The sequence below is a fragment of the Mustela erminea genome, chromosome 8, assembly GCF_009829155.1.
Source record: "Mustela erminea isolate mMusErm1 chromosome 8, mMusErm1.Pri, whole genome shotgun sequence".
NCBI lineage: Eukaryota > Metazoa > Chordata > Mammalia > Carnivora > Mustelidae > Mustela > Mustela erminea.
The window spans coordinates 73,422,091-73,448,793 of NC_045621.1; the positions used below are offsets into that span (position 1 = coordinate 73,422,091).

The 26,703-nt window shown below is 42.7% G+C and overlaps 1 protein-coding gene across 1 annotated transcript in view; it reads right to left on the reverse strand.

The window, feature by feature from the left end:
• The window catches only part of TTN (titin), a 274,226-nt gene that overhangs the window by 24,024 nt on the left and 223,499 nt on the right, over positions 1–26,703 (reverse strand). Inside the window, exons 305-317 of the mRNA XM_032356075.1 lie at positions 9,593–26,698; positions 8,709–9,005; positions 8,019–8,606; positions 7,624–7,926; positions 7,210–7,506; positions 5,538–5,825; positions 5,122–5,421; positions 4,547–4,849; positions 4,142–4,447; positions 2,256–4,022; positions 1,646–1,939; positions 471–758; positions 59–358 (exon numbers count right to left, since the gene is read on the reverse strand). Coding sequence (XP_032211966.1) covers positions 59–358; positions 471–758; positions 1,646–1,939; positions 2,256–4,022; positions 4,142–4,447; positions 4,547–4,849; positions 5,122–5,421; positions 5,538–5,825; positions 7,210–7,506; positions 7,624–7,926; positions 8,019–8,606; positions 8,709–9,005; positions 9,593–26,698 — 22,437 coding nt within the window. The remainder of the gene's footprint in view (positions 1–58; positions 359–470; positions 759–1,645; positions 1,940–2,255; positions 4,023–4,141; positions 4,448–4,546; positions 4,850–5,121; positions 5,422–5,537; positions 5,826–7,209; positions 7,507–7,623; positions 7,927–8,018; positions 8,607–8,708; positions 9,006–9,592; positions 26,699–26,703) is intronic.

Here is a 26,703-nt window from a genome sequence, read left to right on the forward strand (position 1 = left end):
GTGGATTGGAAGTTAATCTTACGACATGGTACCCCTTAGAAAAACAACAGATACTTACTGTATTGTATTTGAGCAACTACTGGGTCAGAATCAAGCGGCCTCCCAACACCAAACTTGTTAACTGCAGAAACACGGAATTGGTATTCATTGCCATTTATTAGTTTGGTGGCAGTATAGCTGTGGGCCTGGCAGTTATCTTCAATTAGTGCCCAAGAAAGTCTGCTGGTTTCCCGTTTCTCAATGATGTAGTGAGTGACGGGAGCACAGCCGTCATTGACAGGAGCATCCCACCACAGGGTCACCTTCTCGCCAGTGATATTGGTGAATCTTATTGGCCCAACTACTTTTCCTGGTGTGTCTGTAAGAAAAGGTTCCAGAGGTAATTTTTCCTTGCCCCTTAAAGTACAATCAGGCATGTCTCTAACCCAAGTCCTATAAATTATAAGATTAAGAAGTTGTTTCACAAGTACCTTGTACTTTCACCGTAATTTCTGCTTTTGAGGAGCCAGATGCATTTTTGGCTTCCACACAATATACACCACGATGGTCCCGGGTAGCATCTCTAACAAAAAGGCTGGTGGATCCTAGGACATCAGTTATTTCCATATTCATCTTCTTTTCAATTTCTACTCCATCTTTGAACCAAGTTACTCGAGGTACTGGCCGTCCCTGCACCAAAGCTTTAATTCTGAGGCTCTCTCCAGACTTAATTATGAGACCATCAAAGTACTCAGGGCCAAACTCTACAGTTGGTGGAACTATAAAAGATATAGAAATAATATGCGTTAGTTTGGCTAGATAAAAACGTAAGCATGTTTTTCATTAGCACCATATCCTAAAGCCTGGAATGGTAATGTATATCCTGTGTTACCAAAGCTTGTTGTGAAAGCAGGATTGAGAATTGAGAATCGAGATTATGGGGCAGGACATCTGCATGCTACGAAGTCATCCCCATGTCTATCGTGTTATTAATCTTGCATTGCCATTTGTAATTAGAAGATATTTATAGATCATTTACTTCCTAATGCTGCTGTATATTCAAACAAGTTCCTGTAGGAGGTCATCAGCTGCACTCAAGCAAGGGGAGGACTGTACCACAGGGGTGTGCTGTATTTTAGTAACTTCAGAAAAGCTGGACAGTTATTCTTGAGAGTGTTTTTATTATAAAGGACTGGAATTACAAAACTCAAAACTCCTTCCCATTTGCATGCTATTTATATGGCAACAGAGTGAAACAATAACCATGCTAAAAAGAATCAATGCTAATTAGTTAATTTTTTTCCTTCTTTTTATTTGAAAGGTAGAAAATCTAATTCATCCACATAGCAGTCCTGGGAAATCTATATGAAATGGTGTTCTCGTTTCCCTGTTATAGACCGGGGCCAAAGGTATCTTTAAAAAACGTGACTGCTCTTGGGGCGCCTGGGTGGCTCAGTGGGTTCAAGCCTCTGCCTTCAGCTCAGGTCATGATCTCAGGGTCCTGGGATTGAGTCCCATATCGGGCTCTCTGCTCTGTGGGGAGCCTGCCTCCTCTCTCTCTGACTGCCTCACTGCCTACTTGTGATCTCTGTCAAATAAAAAAAAAAAAAAAAAAAAAAAAGTGACTGCTCTTAAGCGTGTTTGGCGATCACTTGGAAACGCTCACCATTTTCGTCTCTTGTCATGATAATGCCAGAAGACTGTGAAGGCGGACTTATGGTACCGACGGCATTTCTTGCAATTATTCTGAACTCGTATCGGTCCCCAGGACTAAGTCCTGTGACTGTGTACTGACATTCACTGACGTCAGTAAAGTTGCATCTGACCCAGCGATCGCTCCCTTGCCGTTTCTCAATGCTGTAGGCCACAATCTTACTGCCCCCGTCACGCAGGGGTGGGTTCCATTTAAGTGTGATGGTTTCCCGGGTGACATCAATGTAGTCAGGAGTGCCAGGAGGGTCTGAAAAAGTATGGAAATTAACTCTATCATTTCTGTAATCCATTTTTATCATCAATTCATTCACAGTGGAAGAAAAAAATAAATAAATCCCCCAAGCTAATTTTAATTTCATATTTTTTTTTTCTAGCTAAGCTTTAAAAAGAACTTGAAATTATTAGACTGACTTAAAATCATTCCCTTTGCTTTACTCAACTAGCTCTCGAGAGTGGACAGAAGATAGGTGAGGAGCAGATAAGTGGAAGAAAAGCAGTGTGTGTTTGTAGTAGGATATTCAGTTGCTGAATTAGATATATTCCAGAAATATTCAGTTACTTACCTACTGGAGAAACAGCTAAAGTAAATTTGCTTGGGTCACTGGGCGAGCTTAGGCCAGCAGAATTTTCAGCATATACACGGAACTGGTAATCTAGGCCTTCCATGAGTCCCGTAACTCTATATTCTCTTCCAGATATTGGTGATGTATTAACTCTTTGCCAGAGGATGCTATTTCTTTCTTTCTTTTCAACATGGAATCCAGTAACTTCTGAACCACCATCATAAACTGGAGCGTCCCAAGTTAGTGACATGCCATCAGAAGTCACGTTGTATACAACTGGCTTTCCTGGGGGGCCAGGAATCCTGAACTGGTGTTTCGCCACAATAATGTTTGAGACAAGTGGCTCGCTGACTCCGTATCTATTTTCCGCCCTAACCCTAAACTGGTATTCAGCATCTTTGACCAGATTAGGAACTTTGAAAGTTGTCCGGGCAACACTTGAACACACCATCTTCCAATTAGTTTGTGAAGTTTCCCGCTTCTCAATGCTGTAACAGGTAATTTCTCCTCCTCCGTCATCTTCAGGCACATCCCAGGACATGATGACACTGTCAGCCTTGATTTCATCAAATCGAATGGGCCCTTTGGGCTTGGACGGTGGGCCAAGTGTGATGATTGTAATGGGATAGGCGTTTCTACAGACAGCATTATCGAGAATAAGGGTGTATTTCCCTCCGTTTTCTTTCTTGACGTTCTTAATACTCAAAGTAATTTTGTTTTCGGTTTTACTGAAACGAACATGCTCGGTTTCTTTCAGTGGCAAACCATCTTTCAGCCAACTGATAGATGGTTTGGGTTTTCCTTTATAAGGCAATTCGAGGTGTACATTATGCCCAATTCTCACAGCGATCTGTGCCCCAGGGATATCTGACAGGTCAACTTCAGGTGTAATCACAAGTTCTTTCACTGTAATTGGCCCAATAGTAACAGCATCACTGAGTCCTTTCTCATTTTTGGCAGATACTCTGAATTCCAGGACTGACTGTTCCTTAAGTTGGGTAACTTCAATTTCACAGGTCTTACTTGTGCCGGCATGTGACCATGTTTGTTCACCTTTCCCTTTCCTTTCCACAACATATTCTGTGATGATGCTACCACCATCAAAGTCAGGCTTGGTCCAGCTCAGGGTGACAGATGTCTTTGTTGAGTCTTTCACGGAAAGATCACGGATAGGAGCTGGGACTTCAGCAGCCTTCACTGGCTCAGTAGTTTCACAGGGCTCCCCAACTCCAATTTCATTTTCTGCAAGAACTCTGAAGAAGAATGGAGTTTTCTCTGACAAATCTGTTATCTTAAAGGTTGTACTGGTACATTTGTGTGACACTGAAGACCATGTTCTCTTGGTGGCATCCCTCTTTTCAATGACATAATTGATTATGGGAGATCCTCCGTCAATGAGAGGAGGATCCCAGAACAGAGTGACTGTGCCTCGAGAAACATGTTTCACCTGTAGTTTCTGGCAGGCGGCTGGTGTATCCAGCACTTTAACGCTCACAGTGGAAGACTTTGCTTGACCAACGCCATTTTCTATTGTGAGAATATATTTCCCTGTATCGTTGCGAGTGACTTGAGGAATGATGAGTAATGAAGATGAATCAGTGTTCTGAATGTTGTATCTAGCATCACTGCCAAGATTCTTCTCATCTTTTCTCCATGTGACAGTAGGTGGAGGTCTGCCTTTGAAGGGAATCAACACTTGTACGTCTTCACCAGCTTTAGCTATAACAGAGGTTCTGAGAGCCACATCTAGGTCAATCTCTGGTTCCTCTGTAGACGTAAAATGGACATAAATTTTGAATTTTAAAGCAAGAAAATGAATGATTTCCTAGACGCACTCTCATTAAAAAAAAAAAAAAACACACACAATGATACGAGTAGGTACATACCAAGTATATCTTTAGCTTGCACAGGTTCAGTCATTTCTATAGGTTCTCCTTGTCCAGCACAGTTTACAGCAGATACCTGGAAGTAGTAGTTGACTCCAGGTGTCAGGTTCGATACCACATATTCTGTGGTTCTGACTTCTCCCTTGGTAGAGACAATAGTCCATTCCTCTTCCTCTCCTTGTCTCATCGCAACAACGTATCCAGTAACAGCACTGCCTCCGTCATAGACGGGTTTACTCCAGCCAAGAGTGATGGAGGATTTGGTTGAATCTGCGACTCTTATCTTAGCTGGTGGGCCTGGAGGGTCTGGAATGACCAGAATTACACTCAGTGATTACATGGTCATGTACAATTTAGGGGCATGAAGGAGACATAGGTGAAGATGCTGCGTTGATGAGCACTTACCGATTGGATCGGCAGCTTTGTAGAAGTCAGATGGTTCAGAAAATGGACCCTGACCAGCAGCATTTACAGCACAAACTCGGTATTGGTAGTCACTGTTTTCCGTTAGTCCGGTCACTTTCTCTCTGGTGTCACGGATAGTCTCCTTTAAGACTTTAAACCATGCTAGACTTTTCTTGTCTCTTTTCTCAAGGAAATAGCCGCTTACTTCACTGCCACCATCTGCAACTGGCCTGCTCCAGATAACAGTCATTGAATTCTTGGTAATCTTGGTTACCTCTGGTATGCCTGGAGGCCCAGGAGTAACTATTTAGAAAGAAAAAGGAAAAAATGAGTTTGAAGGATTGACATCACTGATAAATTCTACCTTTCAATCTTCAAATCCTATGCAAGAGTATAGTATAGTAGTTTCACTGACTATCCTTTCCCTTGTGACAAAGATGACAGTGAGGGGAGATGTGAGACAAAAGAAAACATTCTAAGAAAATCATTCTGAGAAAACATACAAGCTAGCAGAGTAATTCATTTGAAAAATTTCAAACATTCGATTTCAGTTTGCTGATGAACTCATGTCTCACCAAAGGCATTCTTTGCCACCACGGGGTCAGATTCCAGTGGATCCCCAATTCCATATTTGTTTACGGCTCGAACCCGGAATATGTATTCATTTCCTTTGATAATTTTGGTGGTTGTTATGATGCACTCTTCCAAATTTTCAGACACCATAGACCACACTACGCGGCTTGTCTCACGTTTTTCCACGATGTAGTGAGTGATTTTTGCACCACCATCATCCACTGGAGGGCGCCAGAGAAGGGTTATTTTTTCAGCAGTGACCGTCTTAAATTCAATGGGACCACCTGGAGGTCCTGGTTTGTCTGTGAATGAAAGAATAAAACAATATGTCAGTCAGTACTTTTTAAAAAGCTACTAATTTAAAATTGCTAAGTTCTAGGCAAACAAAATATGACATTGGCCTATCAGCAGCACCTACCAAGGATCTGTACTCTGATGGTGGCCGAGGCTGAGCCCATGGCATTCCTTAGTTTTAGTTCATAGCTTCCACTATTCAGGCGACTTGCATCTTTGATGAGTATAGATGCAAGGTCGGTGGTATTTTCAACACACACCAGTGCATTGGTTTGTAACTCTTTATCATCTTTATACCACTCAATTGTAGGCTCAGGTTTACCAGAAATGCCAGCTCTGAGCTTTACTGATGTACCTGCTCTGTATTTCACAACCTCTGTATATTCTAGAGGCAAATCAATTACAGGTCCACCTGTGGGAAAAACAGATGAGAAATATTTAAAAGATTACAAGGATGGAAAAAAATAATTGCAACATCAAAGCAAGGTCATTGGCTTTTACTAAGTAATATCTAAGTATATAATAGTTCTAATTTTATTTATTTATTATTTTAAACATTTAAATTTTGGAAGCCAGGCTTCTATCCAGATGGGGAATATAGGTTGTGAGGAAGCTCTGTCCTTCGGTGACACTGTAGTAATCACACAGGCACTTTAGTGCCTTTGAAATGTATTTTAAAGTCTATTGGGTGTTTAATTTCTGGGACAGAATGGGATACGGTAGTGAGAACATCCTCGAAGAAGCTGCATTATACATTTTGTCTCATTCTAGGTTCTCCTTTCTTTTCCTCGGACTATCTCCTATTCTAGTTTTCCCTTTGCAGTTTACTGACATCCAACTTTGGGTCGTTCAAGTCTGACTCTTGAAGTCTGAATTCTTTACTCACAGAGCTCTATATGTCACTGGACAGATTTTCTGCCAGGCTGCTTAGAACTTTTGAGAAACAGAACTAAATTTGACTTGTTTCACAGTCTCACAACAGTGTCCACAAAGCCTGATTCATAAAGAGCAGCCCTGCGATTCTGAGCAGGAGATACTTTTGCCTGGACACCAGAGAGACTCCTTGAACACAGGGAACTTTTAGACAAGGTATCACAGGATACCTAACCCTCAAGAAATTTTAATTTTGAAACTGCTGTGAAGTTGAATGTGTTCCTGTTTTCCAGAATGGCCAAGTATGTTTTTTTTTGGAATGACAACAACATAGAGAGAGTCCTGGAGTCTCTTTGAATTCCCACTCTACACTAATGAGCTTCTCCATGTTAGGGAAGTTACTAAGTGCTCTGAACCTCAGTTCCTGTTCTTTTTTTTTTTTTTTTTTTCAGTTCCTGTTCTGTAGAATGGGCCAATGTTAGGGTTGTTAAAATTAAGGGAGAGAATTCATGAAAAATACCCAGTAAATTTTAGCTACTGCTAATACTATTATTGTTAACACCTCTGTTTAGTTTTTTACTTATTTAAGGGTAATATTTTCTGTGCATTCAACCATGGTTTTAATTATTGACTCTGATAGTTTAAAATAGAAAAGGGAAAGTAGCAGCTCATACCAAGCATTCTAACAGGTTGAATTTGGAAGGGACTTTAGATATCCTGTTGTCCAAATCTCACATTTCACAGTTAAAAGAGCAGGAGATACTAAGGAATTCTCCTGAGACTCCCAGCTGTTGTACATACTTTCTTCTAAATATCTAATTAAGGTGCATAGTAAAAGATATTCTATAGATCAGGACTAGAAAAAGTATGGACAAACATTGAGTTAAATTGCTTTTGGGATTCAAAGTTCTAAAAATGCTTACCATAAGAATCAATGCACGTAATGGGGCCTACAACCTCAGATGGATTGCTGACTGAACCAACGGCATTCCTCGCAAAGACACGGAATTCATACTGGGAATTCTGTGTCAAGCCAGAAACGACAAATTGAGTCTCGATAACATTGGTGAAGCTGGCCTTGGTCCATCGGCCATCTGGGAGGTCTCGTCTCTCAACAATGTAGCCTGTTATCTTGCTTCCTCCATCAAAAGCTGGTTGTTGCCATGAGAGGCTGACAGAGTTCTTTGAAATATCGGTGATACGGACATTTCTTGGAGGCTCTGTGGTAAGAAGAGAAGGCAAGTCAGTGGAACTTGCGTCAACATTATTTTGCTTTGCAGAAATAAGAGTTGCATTTTTAAGTAGTCTGAATCCTCCTCCCCATGAAAAATACATACCACAGGCATCAATGGCTAGGACTGGCTCAGAAGGATGGCTGGGTTTTCCAATACCAGCAGCATTTTCTGCATATACTCTGAATTCATAAATAAGTCCAGCACTGATTGTTGTGACTTTGAAATGAGTTGTGCGGATGACCAATTTGTTGGCTTTTTGCCATAAAATACTGTTTCTGTCTTTCATTTCCAGGTGATAGCCAATAACTGGACTGCCTCCATTGGACACTGGTTCATGCCAGCCCACGGTGATGCTTTCTCGAGTAACATTAGTGACCCATGGTGTAGATGGTGGTCCAGGTGTTGCTACAGAAGAGAGAAATCCCTTAGGTTAATACAGACACTTAAAATATTTTTGTAAATAAAAACCTGGGATCCTTAAAAAGTTTGCAACTTACTGTATGGTAGTTTGACAAGCACACACGCTGAATCTATGTGATCGCTGATGCCGAAGCGGTTTTCTGCCTTGATGCGGAACTGGTATTCTTCTCCTGTGGTCAGCTTCATGATTTTAATCGTGGTCCTTGCAACTGTTGTAGACACTTCAGTCCATACTGCCGTACTTGTCTCTCTCTTGAGTACAATGTAATTAGTAACTTGACTTCCGCCATCATACTTTGGTGGCTCCCATTTGAGAGTCACACTTTCTTCTGTTATATCGCTAATAACAACAGGGCCAGTTGGGGGACCAGGCCTGTCCAGTACAATGATGTTAAGGAAAGCTTTGGTTGTTCCACTGGAGTTGGCAGCAGTGATCTCGTATCTTCCAGCATCAGTGGTAACGCTTTCTTTGAGATTGATGGTCAGGTTCTCAGCAGTCACTTCAGTATTAAATCTCATGGTTGCCTTTAGGGGGACACCATCTTTTGATAAGGTCACTTTGGGCAGTGGTTTTCCAGAAATTGGAATGTCAACTTTAAGGTTTGAACCAGCTCTCACGTATACAGTATGACTTGGGAAATTCTTCATATCAATTTCGGGTGGTTCTGAAAAATAAGCATACAGTAGATGAAGGTGAAAAAGGGTCTCTAAAAATGAAATCAACACAAACCATCTGAAATTTTGCTTCTACGTAAAATTAGACATACCTAGTTGTTCCTTAATAAGAACAGGAAGCAGAAGCTCTCTTGGGTCGCTCAGACCAGCTTGATTTTCAGCAGACACCCGGAAAAAGTATTCAGAGTTCTCTCTCAGACCAGAAACAATGTGATGGGTTGACTTGACCACCGCACATCTCACCCAATTTTTCTGTCCCTTTTCTAGTGCTTCAACAACATAGTGTACAATCCTGCTTCCACCATCGTGTTCTGGCTTCAGCCAGGTCAGGGAAACACTATCTCTGGATACACCTGTTACTCCAAGTTTTTCCGGTGGGCTTGGTTTTTCTAAGAAAGTAAAACACCAGAAAAAAGGGATTATTACAACATTTTTTCCCCATGTGTTATTTCTGCATTGTCAAAGAAAACTTTTAAATGAAGCCCACATTCTTCCTCTGATTTGAGTCTGTCTTACTTTTTATATAACAAGTTTGGGTTCTGAGCCAAGCGAAGCTACCCCAAGCTTTGTCATTACATGTCGTAGTATGTGGTAGTATCCAAATTCAAATTAAGTGTCGAGTGACTAGATTAAATAGTAAAATTTATCTCAAATTTATCCTGGGTATAAAAGTGATGAATAAGATGAACAATCTTCATAATACAGTTTCTGCACACATGCCATATATATGTGCAGTCAAATTCAGTTATATTTAAATTCAATATATATGATCTACTTCTAGCTTTGTAAATTTCCACATTTTTTTAATCAACAAAGAACTTCCTCTATTAGAGATTTCATGTCATGCTACAGTATGAATTATTTGAGGTGTGAAGCAAAAGCATTTTAAATTAAGTGAGACTAATTAGAATGATTCACAGTATTCTAAGAAAATTAATATAGATATATATAAATGTTCTTTGTTCTTAAAACATACCTGTTATTTTTACTCCTTCCTTTGTTTCAGCTGGTACACCAACACCAAACTCATTCTCTCCAGATACTCGGAAGTAGTAAATCGCCCCTTCTTGTAAGTTGGTGATTTTGTAGGAGAGGCGGTTACAATTGTTGGTCACAGAGACCCATGCTTTCTTACTGGCTTCACGTTTTTCTATGTGGTAATTCTTCACTGGTGCTCCACCATCATTTTCAGGAACATCCCAGGATAACACTGCAGACTCTTTGGTTATATCATGTACAGTGATATTGGTTGGAGGACCAGGAGAATCTAAAACTTTGACAACTAAGGTCAGTGAAGCAGCATTCACAATATTCTGAATTGTTAACGTGTATTTTCCAGAATCATTTCTGTTCGCATTTTCGATAGTAAGTGATGTACGAGAGTCTGTGGAATCAATATAAGCTCTAGCACGGAGGTCACTGTCTGGCTTACTCCACATGACACTAGGTGCTGGTCTTCCCCGGAAAGGTATGGTCATGGTAAAGGAGGTGCCGGCCTTGACAATCAAGGTCTTCTTCATTTCACTGTCAAGATCAAATACAGGTTCTTCTTCTCTTTCTTTTGCTACCTGGGGATCGGTACTATCGCTGGGATCACTAGCACCGACCTTATTGACAGATCTTACTCTGAAAACATACTCGGCTCCTGTTGTTAGTCCACCTATGGTATATTCTGTGCCTCTTAAGTTCTGAATGGCTGTCTCCCACTCAGTTTCATCAGATTTCTTATATTCTACAGTGTATCCTGTTACTGGGGCCCCACCATCAAACAAGGGCTTAACCCAGCTAATAGTTATGTTTGTCTTGCCTGAGTCCACAATTTTGGGTTTGGATGGAGGAGATGGCAAGAACACTGGATCTTCTGCCCGAATTAAGGGAGAGGTTTCACTTGGAAGGCTCAGGCCGGCAGCATTTTCTGCGTAAACCCGGTACTCATATTCACATCCTTCCCGAAGCCCAGTTGATTTCACTCTCAGGTCATAAACTGGTTTTTTGTTTACACGTACCCATCGTAGGCTGTTTTTCTCTCTCCTTTCAATTATATATCCAGAGATTTCACTGCCTCCGTCACTCTCCGGTCTCGACCAGCAAAGGGTCATGGACTCTTTGGTCACAGATGTAATTTCCAAAGAGGTAGGTGGACTTGGAACAGTAAACGGATCTAGTGCCTTTACTGCCACGCTCTCCAGGGACTCACCAACACCATATTTATTAACACCCGTTACTCTAAAGATGTATTCGTTGCCTTTGAGTAACTTGGTTACTTTACAGGATGTTGTCCTTAATTCCCCTTCACATATTGTCCATGCGAGGCGGCTTGTTTCACGCTTTTCTACGATGTAATAGTCAATATCTGCACCACCATTTTCTTGGGGTGGTCCCCAGGAAAGCGAGCATTTCTCAGCTGTGAGGCCATTTATTTCAAGCGGTCCTGCTGGTGGGCCAGGCTTATCAAGTACCTTGCAGTTAACTGCCATAGACCGAGTTCCTGCAACGTTCTTCAGTGTTAGTACGTACTGCCCAGTGTCTCGTCGGATACAGTCTTTCACTGTTAACGAGGTGCTATAGTCTGTCGAGACAATTTCTGTTCTTGCTCTTTCTTCAATTTCCACCCCATCCTTGGCCCAGGAAATCACTGGCAGAGGTCGCCCTGCGATGTCTGCATTTATCTTAAGGACCTCTCCAGCTTTGACAACAATCACATCTCGGAACTTGACATCCATCATAATTCTTGGAGCCTCAACGTCGTCTTTAACTGTAATAGGCCCAGTGGATTCAGATGGCTCACTAACTGAGTCAGCTGCATTCCTTGCAAAAACCCGGAATTCATAACGCTGATCTTCAGTAAGTTCGGTGACTTCAAAGTATGTTTCTTGTACGTTAGTAAAATTGCACTTCAGCCACCGGCCATCTGGTAGTTCTCTACGTTCGATAATATATCCTGTGATCTTAGCGCCGCCATCATAATGTGGTTTAGACCATTTAAGTGACACTGATTTTCTGGTGATATTTGTGACTTCAGGTTGTCCAGGAGGGTCACAAGGGTCTCTGGCAGGGACTGGTTCACAAGACTTACTGCATTTACCAATTCCAGCAATGTTCTCAGCATATACACGATACTCATACATCAGTCCTTCATCAAGGCCCGAGACTTTCATTTGTGTATCAGCGATGAGGATTTTATTTGCTTTTGACCAAAGAATGCTGCTCCTCTCTTTATATTCAAGGTGATAGCCAATTACTGGACTTCCTCCATCATTAACAGGCACTTGCCAGCTTACAAGCATGGTAGATTTTGTGGCATGCACAACTTTAGGAGTACCAGGAGGACCTGGAGGGCTGAATGGATACTCTGCAACAACAGGTTTAGATTCACTGTAGGAGCTTTTGCCATAGCGGTTTTCTGCACAAACACGGAACTGATACTCACTTCCTGTTGTCAGACGAACTATTTTAATGGACGTTCTTGCAACTGCCTGTGAAACTATGTGCCATGTGGTAGAAGTGGTTTCTCTCTTTTCAACGATATAATTGCTAATTTGGCAGCCACCGTCATATTCTGGAGGATTCCAGGAAATCGTTATATTGTCACAACTAACCTCATCAATATGAACAGGTCCCGGAGGGCCTGGTTTGTCAAGGACAATTACAGTTATAGGAACTGTTATGGATCCAGCGCTGTTGGAGACACATAATTCATAAGTGCCAACATCTTCCCTGGAAGCTTCCTTGATAGATAGTGATGTTACAGTCTTTGAAGAAGAAATATTGACCCTTGTGGTTTCTTTAAGAATCTGACCATCCTTTTTCCAGCTTACAGTAGCTTGAGGTCTCCCTTTAAATGGAACATCAATCTTAAGTTGGTCTCTAGCCTTTACATTGAAAGTATTGTAAGGAAGCTCGACGGAAGGCTTTATTTCAATATCCCTTGCGATTACTGGCACTCCAAGTTGTCTCGGATCACTTCTTCCTTTTTCATTGACGGCAGCTACCCTGAAGGTATACTCTTCTCCCATAGTTAAGCCAGATATAGTTGCTTCTAGAGTCTTAACTTGTGTGCAAGTGCTCCATTTTTCACTCCCTTTAGTCTGCATTTCAACTACGTAGCCAGTAATTTTGCTGCCACCATCACTTTCTGGCTTCTCCCACTTAATTGTAGCTGTGTTACGGGTCACATCAACAAGAGTCACTCTTCCGGGGGGGAGGGGTGGTTCAGAAACTTTAACAGGTTCCCTGGTTTCAGCAGGCAAACCAATCCCATATTCATTGGAAGCCAAGACTCGGAAGTAATAAGAACATCCTTCTTGTAGATTTTCAATTTTAAAAGAGTTCTTTGTGCAGTTGTTTGTAACAGTAGCATATGCTTTTCTTGTAGTTTCTCGTTTCTCAACAATGTAGTTTGTAATCTTAGCTCCACCATCAATAAGTGGTGGCTCCCAGGACAGCGTCACCGAGTCTTTTTTTACTTCTCTTACATTTAAATTCACAGGGGCGCTTGGTGAGTCAAGAACTCTGACGTTAACGAAGGCTGTTTTGGAACCACTGTTATTTTCTAGTGTCAGATTATACCGACCACTATCAAATCTGGTAACGTTATCAATTACCAACATTGTGTAGGAGCTGGTCACCTCGATCTGGGCCCTCTCTGTGAGAGTGCCTTCGGCCTTTTCCCATTTAACTTCAGGTTCTGGTCGACCTTTGATTGTGACAAATAAGCGTAAAGTAGTACTTGCCCGCAGAACGACCACCTTTCTGAGATCAGCATCAAGTTCTATTTCTGGTGGCTCTAGCCTCTCTTTAGCAACAACTGAGCCAGGTATGGTTGCAGGTTCACCTACACCTTCAGAATTGATGGCACAAATGCGGAAGTTATACTCAGTATTTTCTTTAAGCTTGGTCACTGTGAACTGCTTTCCTTGTAATCCTGTCGGTGGAGTGCAGGTTGTCCATTCATCAGCAGAGGCTTCTTTGACCTCCACCACATAGCCCTTAACAGGTGCACCACCATCATAAATTGGCTTATTCCATGCCAGGGAGACAGAAGATCTGGAAGTATCTGTTACCTTTGGATTACTTGGTGGACCTGGTGGATACAAGGCATCACATGCACGATAGAAAACTGACGGCTCGCTAGGTTCACCCACACCAGCTGCATTTTCGGCAGCCACTCTGAACTCATAGGAATGACCTTCGGTAAGGCCAGTTACTCTGAATCGGAGATCTGTTAGAGTTTTCTTGTTGCACTTGGTCCATCTAATGCCTTCCTTATCTCGTTTTTCAAGAATATAGCCCTCAATTTCAGCACCTCCATCATCCACTGGGCGTGTCCATGTTACTACCATAGAATCTTTGGTGATTGCTGAGGCTTCAGGCGGTGAAGGAGGACCTGGTGGCTTATACGGATTACAGGCTATAACAGGCTCAGATTCCAGGGGCTCTCCAATTCCGTATTTATTCACAGCCATGACGCGGAAAATGTACTCATTACCAGGAAGAAGTTTAGTGACTTTGTAGTTAAGGGCCTGTACCTCCGTTGAAACCTGGGTCCAGGAGAGTCTGCTTGTTTCTCTCTTTTCGATGATGTAATGGGAAATACTAGCGCCACCATCCTGTAAAGGTGGGTTCCATGCCAGATAACATTTCTCAGCAGTAACTCCAGAAACCTTCAGAGGACCTTCAGGGGGCCCTGGCCTGTCGAGTACCTTTACAGTGATTGGTATGGACTTTGTACCACCGACATTGCTGAGTTTCAGAATATACTGTCCTCCATCAGTACGTATACAGTCTTTGACAACAAGAGTGGTCTTTTGAATAGTAGATTTAATTTCCATCCTAGCAGTTGTTTCTTCAAGCTCTTTGCCATCTTTTGACCAAACAATATCAGGTATAGGCTTGCCGCGGATATCAGCTTCAAGGACAAAAGTCTCTCCTGCACGAACGACGATTACATCTTTGTATTTTGGATCCAGTGAGGCATTTGGTGCATCAATTTCATCTCTGGCAGTAATAGCACCAGTGCTTTCAGATGGTTCACTAAGGTTGCCAGCTGCATTTCTTGCAATTACTCTAAATTCATATCTTTGGTCTTCTACAAGTCCACTCACTGTAAATTCTGTTTCTAACACATTGGTAAAGCTGGCTTTCATCCAGCGGCCATCAGGTAGATCTTTCTTTTCTACAATATAACCTGTTATCTTGCTACCACCATCATAGGCAGGTTTCTTCCATTTCAGTGTAACGTTGTTTCTTGTAATAACAATGGCTTCAGGGCGACCGGGTGGGTCACATGGATCACGAGCAACAAAGCATTCTGAGACTTTGCTAGGCTTGCCAATGCCAACAATATTTTCAGCAGAAACTTTGAACTCATACTCAAGGCCTTCATCAAGCCCAGTTGTTTTGAATTTGGTGTCTTGAATGGGAGTCTTATTTAATTTGACCCATAAAATGCTGTTCTTTTCTTTCTGTTCAAGATGGTAGCCAATAACTTTGCTTCCTCCATCATGAACTGGCTCGTGCCACTGCACAATCATCTGATCTTTTGAAATGGATGTCACAAAAGGAGTTCCAGGTGGCCCAGGTTCTTTAAATGGATATTGTACAATAACTGGTTTAGAATCCAGAGGGGCGCTCTTTCCATACCTGTTTTCTGCAAAAATTCTAAACTGGTACTCTGTGCCTGTTTTCAGTTTGGTTATTTTAATTGTTGTTCTTGCAACTGTTGCTGATACCATCTGCCAAGTGGTGGTAGTTGTATCTCGCTTCTCTACAATGTAGTTGCTTATCTGGCAGCCACCAGTGTAGGCTGGAGGTTCCCAAGAGATAACAACAAAGTCTGCACTAACTTCGTCAAACCGAACTGGTCCAACTGGAGGTCCGGGCTTTTCCAAAACAATGATGCTGAGATTTTCTGTTGCCGTACCTGCACTATTTGTTGCTGTTATAGTGTATTTTCCAAAGTCATCTTTGTTACTTTCTTTAATGTGCAGCATTGTTGAAGTGGCTGTTTCTTCAACATTTACTCTTGTTGTCTGTTTAAGAGGCTCACCATCTTTGACCCATGAAACATTAGGTCTTGGTCGTCCGATAACTGGAATTTCAATTTTAAGATCTTCTCCAGCTTGGACAGTATATGTGTTAAACGGTAACTTAAAGCTAGGCTGTATGGTCAAATCTTTGGCTATGACAGGAACACCAAGCACTCTTGGATCACTTTTTCCTTTCTCATTGTAAGCCTTGACACGGAACTGATATTCTTGTCCAGAACTCAAACCAGTAATCACGGCATTACAGACTTTGGATTCGGCCACAACACTCCATTTTTCTGTTCCTTTGGGCTGCATTTCAACAACATAACCCAAGACTCTGCTGCCACCATCATGTTCAGGTTTCTCCCACATCAGCGATGCACTGGTCTGGGACACATCTGTGAGTGTCACTTTTCCTGGTGGGGAAGGAGGTTCAGCAGCTTTCACAGCATCAACGGTTTCCACTGGAACACCAACTCCAAATTCATTTTCAGCCATAACTCTAAAGTAATAAATGGCTCCTTCTGTAAGATTCTCAACTTTAAAGCTTGTTTTGTTGCATTTACTACTCACGTTAGCATATGCTTTTCTGGTTGACTCACGTTTGTCAATAACATAGTTCTTCACCTTTGAACCGCCATCAATGATGGGTGGCTCCCATGCCAGCAGGACAGAATCTTTTTTCACTTCTTTGACTGCCAGATTTTGTGGTGGCCCTGGGGTGTCCAGAACTTTCACAGTTACAAAAGCAGACTTAGATCCGCTGCTGTTTTCCAGCTTGAGAATGTATTTTCCAGCATCATTTCTATCACAGTTATCTATCGATAGCTGGGTATAGTTTACTCCTTTTTCAATTTGGACCTTATCTGTGAATTCACCTTCCTCTCGAGACCAAGTGATCTCAGGTGTTGGGCGACCTTTGAATGGAATGTGAATTCTGGCAGATCCACCAGCCCTTACAACTATTCCTTTCCTTAATTCAGAGTCAAGGTCAAGTTCGGGTGCTTCAAGTTTATCTTCTGGTTTCACGGTACCGGGAACTGATGCAGCCTCACCTACGCCAACTTTATTGAGGGCAGAGACTCGTATTTTATACTCTTGGTGCTCAACGAGTTTTGAGATTTCAAATCGCGTGGTTTTCAGGCCAGTCTGTGGAGTAACTATTTGCCACTCTTCTTCATCTGCTTTACAGATTTCTACTACATATCCTACGATCTCACTGCCACCATCATAGATGGGCTTACCCCAGGCAAGTGTAATTGAATTTTTAGTAGTGTCTACAATGTGTGCATTGGTGGGTGGGCCAGGTTTGAACACAGGATCACAAGCCTTATAGTAAACTGTAGCTGGACTTGGTTCCCCAACTCCAGCAGCATTTTCTGCAGAGACTCTGAATTCATACTCATGATCTTCTGTTAATCCTGTTACTCTTAGACGCAAATCTGTAATGCGGCGTTTATTACATTTTATCCACCTTATGCCACTTCTGTCTCTTTTCTCTACAATGTAACCAATAATCTCACTTCCACCATCACTATCTGGACGGTTCCAACAGACAGTCATGGAGTCCTTGGCAATGTTAGTGACTTCCAAGCTTTTTGGTGGTCCAGGAAGCACAAACGGATTTTTCATTAGTACTGGTGCAGATTCCAAAGGCTCTCCAACACCGTATTTGTTTACAGCCATTATGCGGAAAATATATTCATTCCCTTCTAAGAGTTTGGTAACTTTCAGAGAATTGGTCACAACTTCTGAAGCAACAACAGTCCAGGCAAGTCGACTCGTTTCTCTCTTTTCAACAACATAGTGAGAAATATCACTGCCACCATCTTGAAGTGGTGGAGACCATGTTAAAGTGCATTTTTCAGCAGTGACTCCAGTAACCTGGACTGGCCCTTCTGGAGGTCCTGGTCTATCCAACACTTTTACGTTTACTGGGAATGACTTGGAACCTGCAACATTGGAAGCTCTTAAAATATACTGTCCACCATCAATCCTAATGGCATCCTTTACAATAAGTAAAGCCTTGAAATCTGTGTTCTTTATTTCACATCTGGCAGACTCTTCAATTTCCTTATCTCCTCGTAACCACTCGATGGTTGGTAGGGGCTTTCCGTGGACATCAGCCTCAAGCCTGAACGTTTCTCCAGCATTCACCACAATTGTGTCTCTGAATTTTGGATCCATTGAAATTCTGGGAAGTTCAACCTCATCCCTGGCAGTTATTGGTCCGGTACTGTCGGAGGGTTTACTTATTGCACCAGCCGCATTCTTTGCAATGACTCTGAACTCGTATCTTTGGTCTTCAGTAAGACCAGACACGGTAAATTGAGTTTCAATGACATTTGTAAAGCTGGCTTTCATCCAGCGACCCTCAGGCAAATCACGTTTCTCTACAATGTAACCTGTAATCATACTTCCACCATCATAAACAGGTTTGGTCCACTGTAAAGTGATCTCATTTCTTTTAACCATTATTGCTTCTGGCGTTCCTGGTGGGTCACAGGGATCTCTGGCTACATAGCATTCGGAATTCTTGCTTGCTTTACCTACACCAACAATATTTTCAGCATAAACTCTGAATTCATATTCAATGCCCTCTTCTAGATTGACTGCTTTAAACTGAGTGTCATGAATAATAGTTTTGTTGACTTTTGTCCACAAAATACTATTTCTTTCCTTTTTCTCAAGGTGGTAACCTATGACTGGGCTTCCACCATTATTGATTGGTTCATGCCACTGAACAACCATGGAGTCCTTGGAAATGGCTGTGACAAATGGGGTGCCTGGAGGGCCTGGTTCTTTGTAGGGATATTGAGCTACAATTGGATCAGACTCCAAGGCAAAACTTTGTCCATATCTGTTTTCAGCAAATATTCTGAATTGGTATTCTGTACCAGTTTTCAATTTGGTCACTTTCAGTGTGGTTCTGGCAACAGTAGCAGAAACAGTATCCCATACTGTGGTGGTTGTGTCTCTTTTCTGAACAATGTAGTTGGTGATCTGGCAGCCCCCTGTATATAATGGGGGATTCCAAGATAACGTAATACTTTCAGCACTGACTTCATCAAATTTAACAGGTCCTTTTGGAGGATCAGGTTTATCTAGAGTTATAATTTCAATGGATGCTGTTTTCTGACCTACAACGTTAGCCACTGTGATTCCATAATGTCCACCATCATCCTTATTAGTTTCTTTAATGCTGAGTACTGTGAGGTCAAGTGAATCGGTAACATTGACTCTTGTGGTCTGCTTCAGTGGAAGACCATCTTTAGTCCAGGTAATGGTTGGCTTAGGACGTCCAGAAATTGGCACTTCTATTTTCAAATCTTGGCCGACCTGTACACTGTAATTGTTGAAGGCAGGTCTTACATCTGGCTCAATGACCAGATCTTTGGCAACTATTGGAACTGCAAGCGACCTAGGATCACTTCTTCCCTTTTCATTTACGGCAACAACTCTAAAGAGATACTCTTCTCCCTGAGTTAGGTTAGTAATTACTGCTTCAAGGGACTTGACTCGAGCACACTCTGACCATTTCTCGCTGTGTTTAGCTTGCATTTCCACAATATACTGAATGATTTTACTGCCACCGTCATGTTCCGGCTTTGTCCAACTCAAGGAGACACTGTTTCTGGTGACATCATCCACAGTTATTTTTCCTGGAGGTTGTGGGACTTCTGCAACCTTAATAGGATCAGCAGTGTGGGCAGGAAGGCCGATACCATACTCGTTCTCAGCTGTGACTCTAAAGTAGTAACTGCTGCCTTCTTGGAGTTGATCAATCTTCCAAGAATTCTTATGGCAGTTTGTTACCACCGCAGCATATGATTTTCTTGTGGCCTCACGTTTCTCAACAATGTAATTTTTTATTTTGGATCCTCCATCCAACAGAGGAGGTTCCCATGTAATTGATACCGAGTCCTTAGTGATTTCTGTGACTTTCAGGTTAACAGGTGGACTTGGTGTGTCCAGGACTCTCACGGTAACAAAGGCAGACTTTGTTCCACTGCTGTTTTCTAAAGTAAGAGTGTATTTTCCACTATCGTATCGGTTGACATTGTCAAGAACAAGAGAGGTGAAACTGCTAGTGACATCAATTATAGCTGCATCTCGGATTTCACCATCCATCTTCCCCCATTTCACTTCTGGTGTAGGACGGCCTTTAATAGGAACAAAGAGCCTTAAGGAGCCACCGGCCCTTATATTTATAATTTTCCTCAGTTCTAGGTCAAGTTCAATATCTGGTGCTTCTAATTTTTCTTCAACTACAACAGGTCCAGGGACATCAGCATGTTCTCCAACTCCGGCTTTATTAACAGCACAGATACGGAAATTGTATTCATGCTTTTCCAACAGCTTTTCTACTTCTATATTTGTTTTATTGATTCCAGTTGGTGGAGTGCACATGGTCCATTCACCAACACTCACGTCACATTTTTCAACAATGTAGCCTTGGATTTCACAGCCACCATCATATATTGGTTTGCTCCAAGAAAGGAAGACAGAAGATCTGGTAATATCTGTGACTTTGGGGTTGTTTGGAGGTCCCGGTTTATAAATAGGATCACAAGCCTTTTGGTAAGCAGAAGGTGGGCTTGGTTCACTAAGTCCAGCAGCATTCTCGGCTGAGACTCTGAATTCATAATTGTGGTTTTCTAGGAGTCCAGTTACTCTCAAGCGCAGTTCCCCAATCAGGCGTTTGTGGCATCTTGTCCATCTAATGCCCTCCTTATCCCGTTTTTCGAGAACATATCCAAGAATTTCACTGCCACCATCAGATGCTGGTCTTTCCCATACAACGATCATTGAGTCCTTGGTCACTGTTGTGATTTCTGGAGCCTTTGGTGCATCTGGCACTACGAATGGATTCTTGGCAATCACTGGCTCAGATTCAAGAGGTTCACCAACACCGTATTTGTTGACAGCCATTATACGGAAGATATATTCATTGCCTTCGAGAAGCTTAGTAACCTTGCAGCTGAGAGTTTGCACATTGGCATCAACCAGAGTCCAAACTAAGCGGCTGGTTTCTCTCCTCTCCACAATATAATTTATGATGTCACTCCCACCATCTTGTAGTGGGGGTTTCCAAGCTAGTGTGCATTTTTCTGCTGTCACTCCTGATATGAGAACAGGTCCCTCCGGTGGTCCTGGTCTATCAAGAACTTTGACATTCACAGTAACTGATCTCTCCCCTGCAACATTTTGGGCCTTCAGTATGTAATTTCCACTGTCGGTGCGTGCTGCATCCTTTACACTGAGACTGGTGGCAAAGTCAGTGCTCTTTATTTCTAATCGAGCTGTATTTGAAAGCTCCTGGTCACCTTTTACCCACTGAATGGTCGGTATTGGTTTGCCATGAACATCTGCATCAATCTTGAACGACTCACCAGCATGAACCACAATTGTGTCTTTGTATTTTGGATCCATACTTATTCGTGGTGGCTCTACCTCGTCTCTTGCTGTTATTGCTCCTGTGCTTTCTGAAGGCTCACTAAACACTCCTGCAGCATTTCGAGCTATAACCCGGAACTCATATCTATGATCTTCAACTAGGCCAGTTACTTCAAACTGAGTGTCAATGACATTCGTAAAACTGGCTTTCATCCAGCGGCCCTCAGGCAGTTCTTTCTTCTCTACAATATAGCCAGTGATCTTGCTTCCACCATCGTAAGTGGGTTTCTTCCACTGGAGAGTCACAGAATTTCGTGTGACAATAATCGCCTCTGGCCGCCCTGGTGGATCACAGGGGTCACGAGCCATGTAACATTCTGACACCTTACTTGGCTTGCCGATGCCCACGATGTTCTCTGCAGAGACTCTAAACTCATATTCAATACCTTCGTCGAGGCCAGTTGTTTTAAACTTGGTTTGAGGGATGGGTGTTTTATTCAACTTCACCCAGAGGATACTATTTCTTTCCTTGCGTTCCAGGTGATAGCCAATGACTTTGCTACCTCCATCACTAACTGGTTCATTCCAATGTACTTCCATGCTGTCCTTGGAGGAGAGCGTTACGAATGGTGTGCCAGGAGGACCAGGAACTTTGAAAGGATACTGGGCTATAACAGGCTCTGAATTGAGGTAGGTGCTCTTTCCATATCTGTTTTCAGCTGCAATCCTAAACTGATATTCACATCCAGTCTTTAATCTGCAAGCCTTTATTGTTGTCCTTGCAACAGTCGCTGACACAATCTGCCAGGTGGTTGTGGAAGTGTCCCGTTTTTCTACAATGTAATTATTGATAGAACTCCCACCATCGTACTTAGGTGGGCCCCAGGAAAGAGTAATACTATCAGATGTCACTTCCTCCATTTTAACTGGTCCAGTTGGAGGCCCTGGTTTGTCAAGAACAATAATGTTCAAAGTTTCAGTAGCTTCACCAGCCGAGTTAGTCAGTTTAACTGTGTAATGTCCAACATCTTCTCGGCAGGCTTCCTTTATTGTCAGTAGTGAATTATTTTCTGTGCTCTCCGCATTTACTCTAGTTGTCTGCTTCAGTGGTACATCATCTTTATGCCAGGTGACAGCAGGTGTAGGACGTCCAATGAATGGAACGTCAACTTTTAGGTCTTCGCCTGCCAGTACAGTGAAAGTATTGAATAAGAGTTTGAAGGCTGGTGGAATAACAAGATCTTTGGCAATTACTGGCACACTCAGTTGTCTAGGATCACTGATGCCCTTTTCATTCTGAGCTGAAACACGGAAAGAGTATTCTTCACCCTGAATTAATCCGGTTATGGTGGCTTCAGTGACTTTGACTGTGGCACACGTGGCCCATTTGTCACTACCCTTGCTCTGCATCTCAACAATGTAGCCTAGAATTCGGCTGCCTCCATCATGCTCTGGTTTTTCCCAAGAGAGGGACACGCTGTTTCTGGTGACATCCACCAAAGTTATTTTTCCTGGAGGAAGGGGTCGTTCTGATGCTTTCACAGACTCTGCAGTTTCGGCTGGCAGCCCGATGCCATATTCATTTTCAGCAAGAACCCTGAAATAGTAACTACACCCTTCTTGAAGCTGGTCTACCTTCCAGGACGTCTTGTGGCAATTTGTTGCAACCGTTGAATATGCTTTTCTTGTTGATTCCCTCTTTTCAACAATATAGTTCTTTATTTTTGAACCTCCGTCAAGGAGAGGAGGCTCCCATGTCAGTGTGACTGATGACTTAGTGACCTCCTTTATCTTGAGATCCTGTGGAGGGCCTGGTGTATCTAGTACTCTAACATTGACAAATGCAGACTTGCTGCCAGAGCTGTTTTCTACAGTTAGTATGTATTTGCCACTGTCGAATCTGTTTACATTTCCAACGATGAGCAGGGTGTAAGAGCTTGTAGATTCAATGCTAGCTTTATCTAAGGATTCTCCATGTTCTCGAGTCCACTTCACCTCAGGTGCAGGCCTGCCTTTGATCGGAACAAAAAGTCGCAGGGTGCAACAAGCTCTTATGGTAACAACTTTGCGCAGGTCAGCATCCAGTTCAATCTCTGGAGGCAGCATCCTTTCTTCAGCCTTTGGAGTTCCAGGAACAAGTGCAGGTTCTCCCATTCCTTCAGAATTCACAGCATAGATGCGGATTTTATATTCTTGATTCTCTATGAGGTTGGTGATGGTGTAAGAGGTTGCCTTGAGCCCAGCGGGTGGAGTGACAATCTGCCATTCATCTTCCTCTGGCAGGGCAATCTCAACAATGTACCCAGTGATTTCTGAACCGCCATCATAGATAGGTTTATTCCAAGCAATGGAGATGGATGATCTGCTCGTATCGAGAACACGCGGGTTACCTGGTGGGCCGGGCTTAAACACAGCGTCACAAGCTTTATAAAATGGACTGGTAGAACTTGGTGCGCTAATTCCAGCAGCATTTTCAGCCATAATCCTGAACTCATATTCATGTCCTTCTGTCAGTCCAGATACTTTATATCTTAAATCAGTAAGAGTTTTCTTGTTGCATTTCACCCAGCGCTGCCCAGCTTTATCACGCCGTTCTACGATATAATTGATGATTTCACTTCCACCATCAGAGTCAGGATGTCCCCAGCAGACAACCATTGAATCTTTAGTAATAGCTGTAACTTCAGGGTTTTTGGGTGGATCAGGGGGTCCATAAGGATTAACTGCTACCATAGGCTCTGATTCCAGTGGCTCTCCAACTCCATATTTATTTACAGCCATGACACGAAATATGTATTCATTGCCTTTCAAAAGTTTAGTGACCTTTAGTTTTGTCACTTGGACTTCTGAGGCTACATTTGTCCATGCCAATCTGCTGGTTTCACGTTTCTGAACTATATAGTGATCAATTTTGGCACCTCCGTCATCCAGTGGAGGCAGCCATGACAATACACATTTTTCTGCTGTCACTTCAGAGACAGCTAAAGGTCCTTCGGGTGGGCCTGGTCTATCAAGAACTTTGACATTGAAAATGTGTTTAGCAAACCCACCAGGATTTGTTGCTGTAAGGATATAGGCACCACTGTCCCTCCTTGATGAATCCTTGTTTATCAGGTAAGTAGAGAAATCTGCAATTCTTATTTCTAACTTTGCTGTGCCTTCAAGCTCCTTTCCGTCTTTGGTCCATTCCATTGTTGGTGGTGGGCGGCCTGAAACATCAGCTTCTAGCTTGAATGCTTCGCCTGCTTTTAATATTACTGTGTCTTTAAATTTAACATCCACCATTATCCTTGGTGCTTCAATGTCATCCCTGCACGTGATGGCATCTGATGGCTCAGACGGTGGACTAATAGCACCAGCAGCATTTTTGGCAATCACTCGGAATTCATAGGCAGCGTCTTCTGTTAGGCCACTGACTGTAAATTCATTCTCCAGAATGTTGCTGAAGTTGGCCTTCAGCCACCGTCCATTGGGAAGGTCTCTCTTTTCAACTATATAACTGGTAATTTTAAAGCCTCCAGTGTATTCAGGCTTAGCCCATTTAAGTGTCACTGTGTGTCTAGTAATATTTAGAGGAACTGGTTTCCCAGGTGGGTCTATGGGATCTAAAGCAAGCATGGGTTCAGATGGCTTGCTTGGCTTGCTTTTGCCAGCCAAGTTTTCTGCAATCACTCGGAATTCATAAGCAATACCATCTGTAAGTCCACTTGATTTGAAAATGTTGCCTGGTACTAATGCTTTGCTCACAGTCTGCCAGAGAATACCATTTCGTTCTTTTCTTTCAATGTGGTATCCTAAAATGGGGCTTCCGCCGTCAGAAAGAGGCTCATTCCAGCTAATTGTCATTGAATCCTTGGTAACTGCAGTCACCTGAGGGGTCCCAGGAGGCCCAGGAACCTTAAATGGATAGTTGGCAACTACAGATGCAGATGTGATGCCTGGTCCAACTCCGTATCTATTTTGAGCTTTTACCCGGAATTGATACTCTACTCCAGTAGTAAGGCGAGTGGCTTTATAGGTAGTGCGAATGACAGTGGTTGCTAACTCAACCCATGTAGTACTGTCAGTCTGTCGCATTTCTACTACATAGTTGCTTATCGGTACACCTCCATCGTTCTCAGGTGGGTCCCAAGAGAAGGTTACAAAATCAGATGAAACTTCATCGAATTTGATTGGTCCAGTAGGAGGCCCTGGGATGTCATGGACTTGAATGGTGATGACATCACCAACCTCTCCTACAATGTTCCTTGCCGTTAATGGATAGGGTCCACTATCACTTCTTACACACTCATTGATATTTAAGATGGTTGAAGTGGCTGTATTTTCAAAATTAACTCTCTGTGTCTGTTTAAGAATCTGGTCTCCTTTTTTCCACGTAACGGTGGGCTTTGGCCGACCAAGCACTGGAATTTCCACTTTGATGTTCTCACCGGCTCTGGCGATGACTAATTTCTGATAAATGCCACGAAGATCCAACTCGGGAAGCGCTGTCTGCTCCTTGACAATGACGGGTCTGCTTTCTCTGGGGGCGCTTCTTCCCGCACTGTTCACCGCCATCACTTGGAATGTGTATTCTTCCCCTTCGGTTAGATTCTTCACCACGCATTCTAACCCCTTCACGGTGCTGATGTGGGTCCACTGGTCAGAGCCTTTTCTTTGGGCTTCGATCACATAGCCAGTGATCTTACTGCCACCATCGTGCTTTGGTTTAGGCCACGCCAGGCTGACTGTGCTTTTAGTTATGTCCATGATGTTCAGACTGTCTGGTGGTGACGGTGCTTCAGAGGCTTTCACAGGTTCTGTTGTTTCTGCTGGCTCACCGATTCCATATTCGTTTTCCGCCATCACTCTGAAGAAGTATTCGCATCCTTCTGACAAACCAGTAACTTTATATGTGCACTTATGGCACTTGGTGGTAACGGTGGAGTAAGACTTCCGTGTTGCTTCTCGTTTCTCCACAATGTAGTTTGTTATACGGGAACCCCCATCTATCAGAGGGAGGTCCCAGTGGAGGGTGACACTGTCCTTTGTGATGTCTGTAGGCCTCAGGTTAAGGACAGGTCCTGGGGTATCCAAGACTCTGACATTAACAAAGCCACTTTTCTTCCCAGCAGGGTTCTCAATGGTCATGACAAATTTACCAGTGTCGTATCTGTTACATTCCGGTATGATCAGAAGAGTAAAGGACTCCGTGTTTTCAATGTTAGCTCGGTTTTTAAGGTTGATGTCATCTTTAGTCCATGTCACTTCAGGAGCAGGGCGACCTTTAATTGGCACAAATATTCTAATACTGAGTCCTGCTCTAACAACAAGTGTTCTTCGAAGCTCAGCATCTAGTTCAAAATCAGGAGCCATTTCCCGTTCTACAATTTCAATATCTGGAATCATTGCTGGCTCCCCGATACCTGCATCATTGATGGCTCTGATTCTAAAATTGTATTTTTCTTTAGTCTGAAGATCAGGGACAACGAACTGAGTGATTCGGAGACCAGTTCCTGTTGTATCTTTTATCCAGGCCTCATCTCCTACTTTTTGATGCTCTACAATATAGCCAGTGATTTCAAGTCCTCCATCATAGTGAGGCTTGCCCCATGCTAAAGAGGCAGATTTTTTGGTAGTATCAGTGACACGTGCATTTGAAGGTGGGCCTGGGGGATCTGAA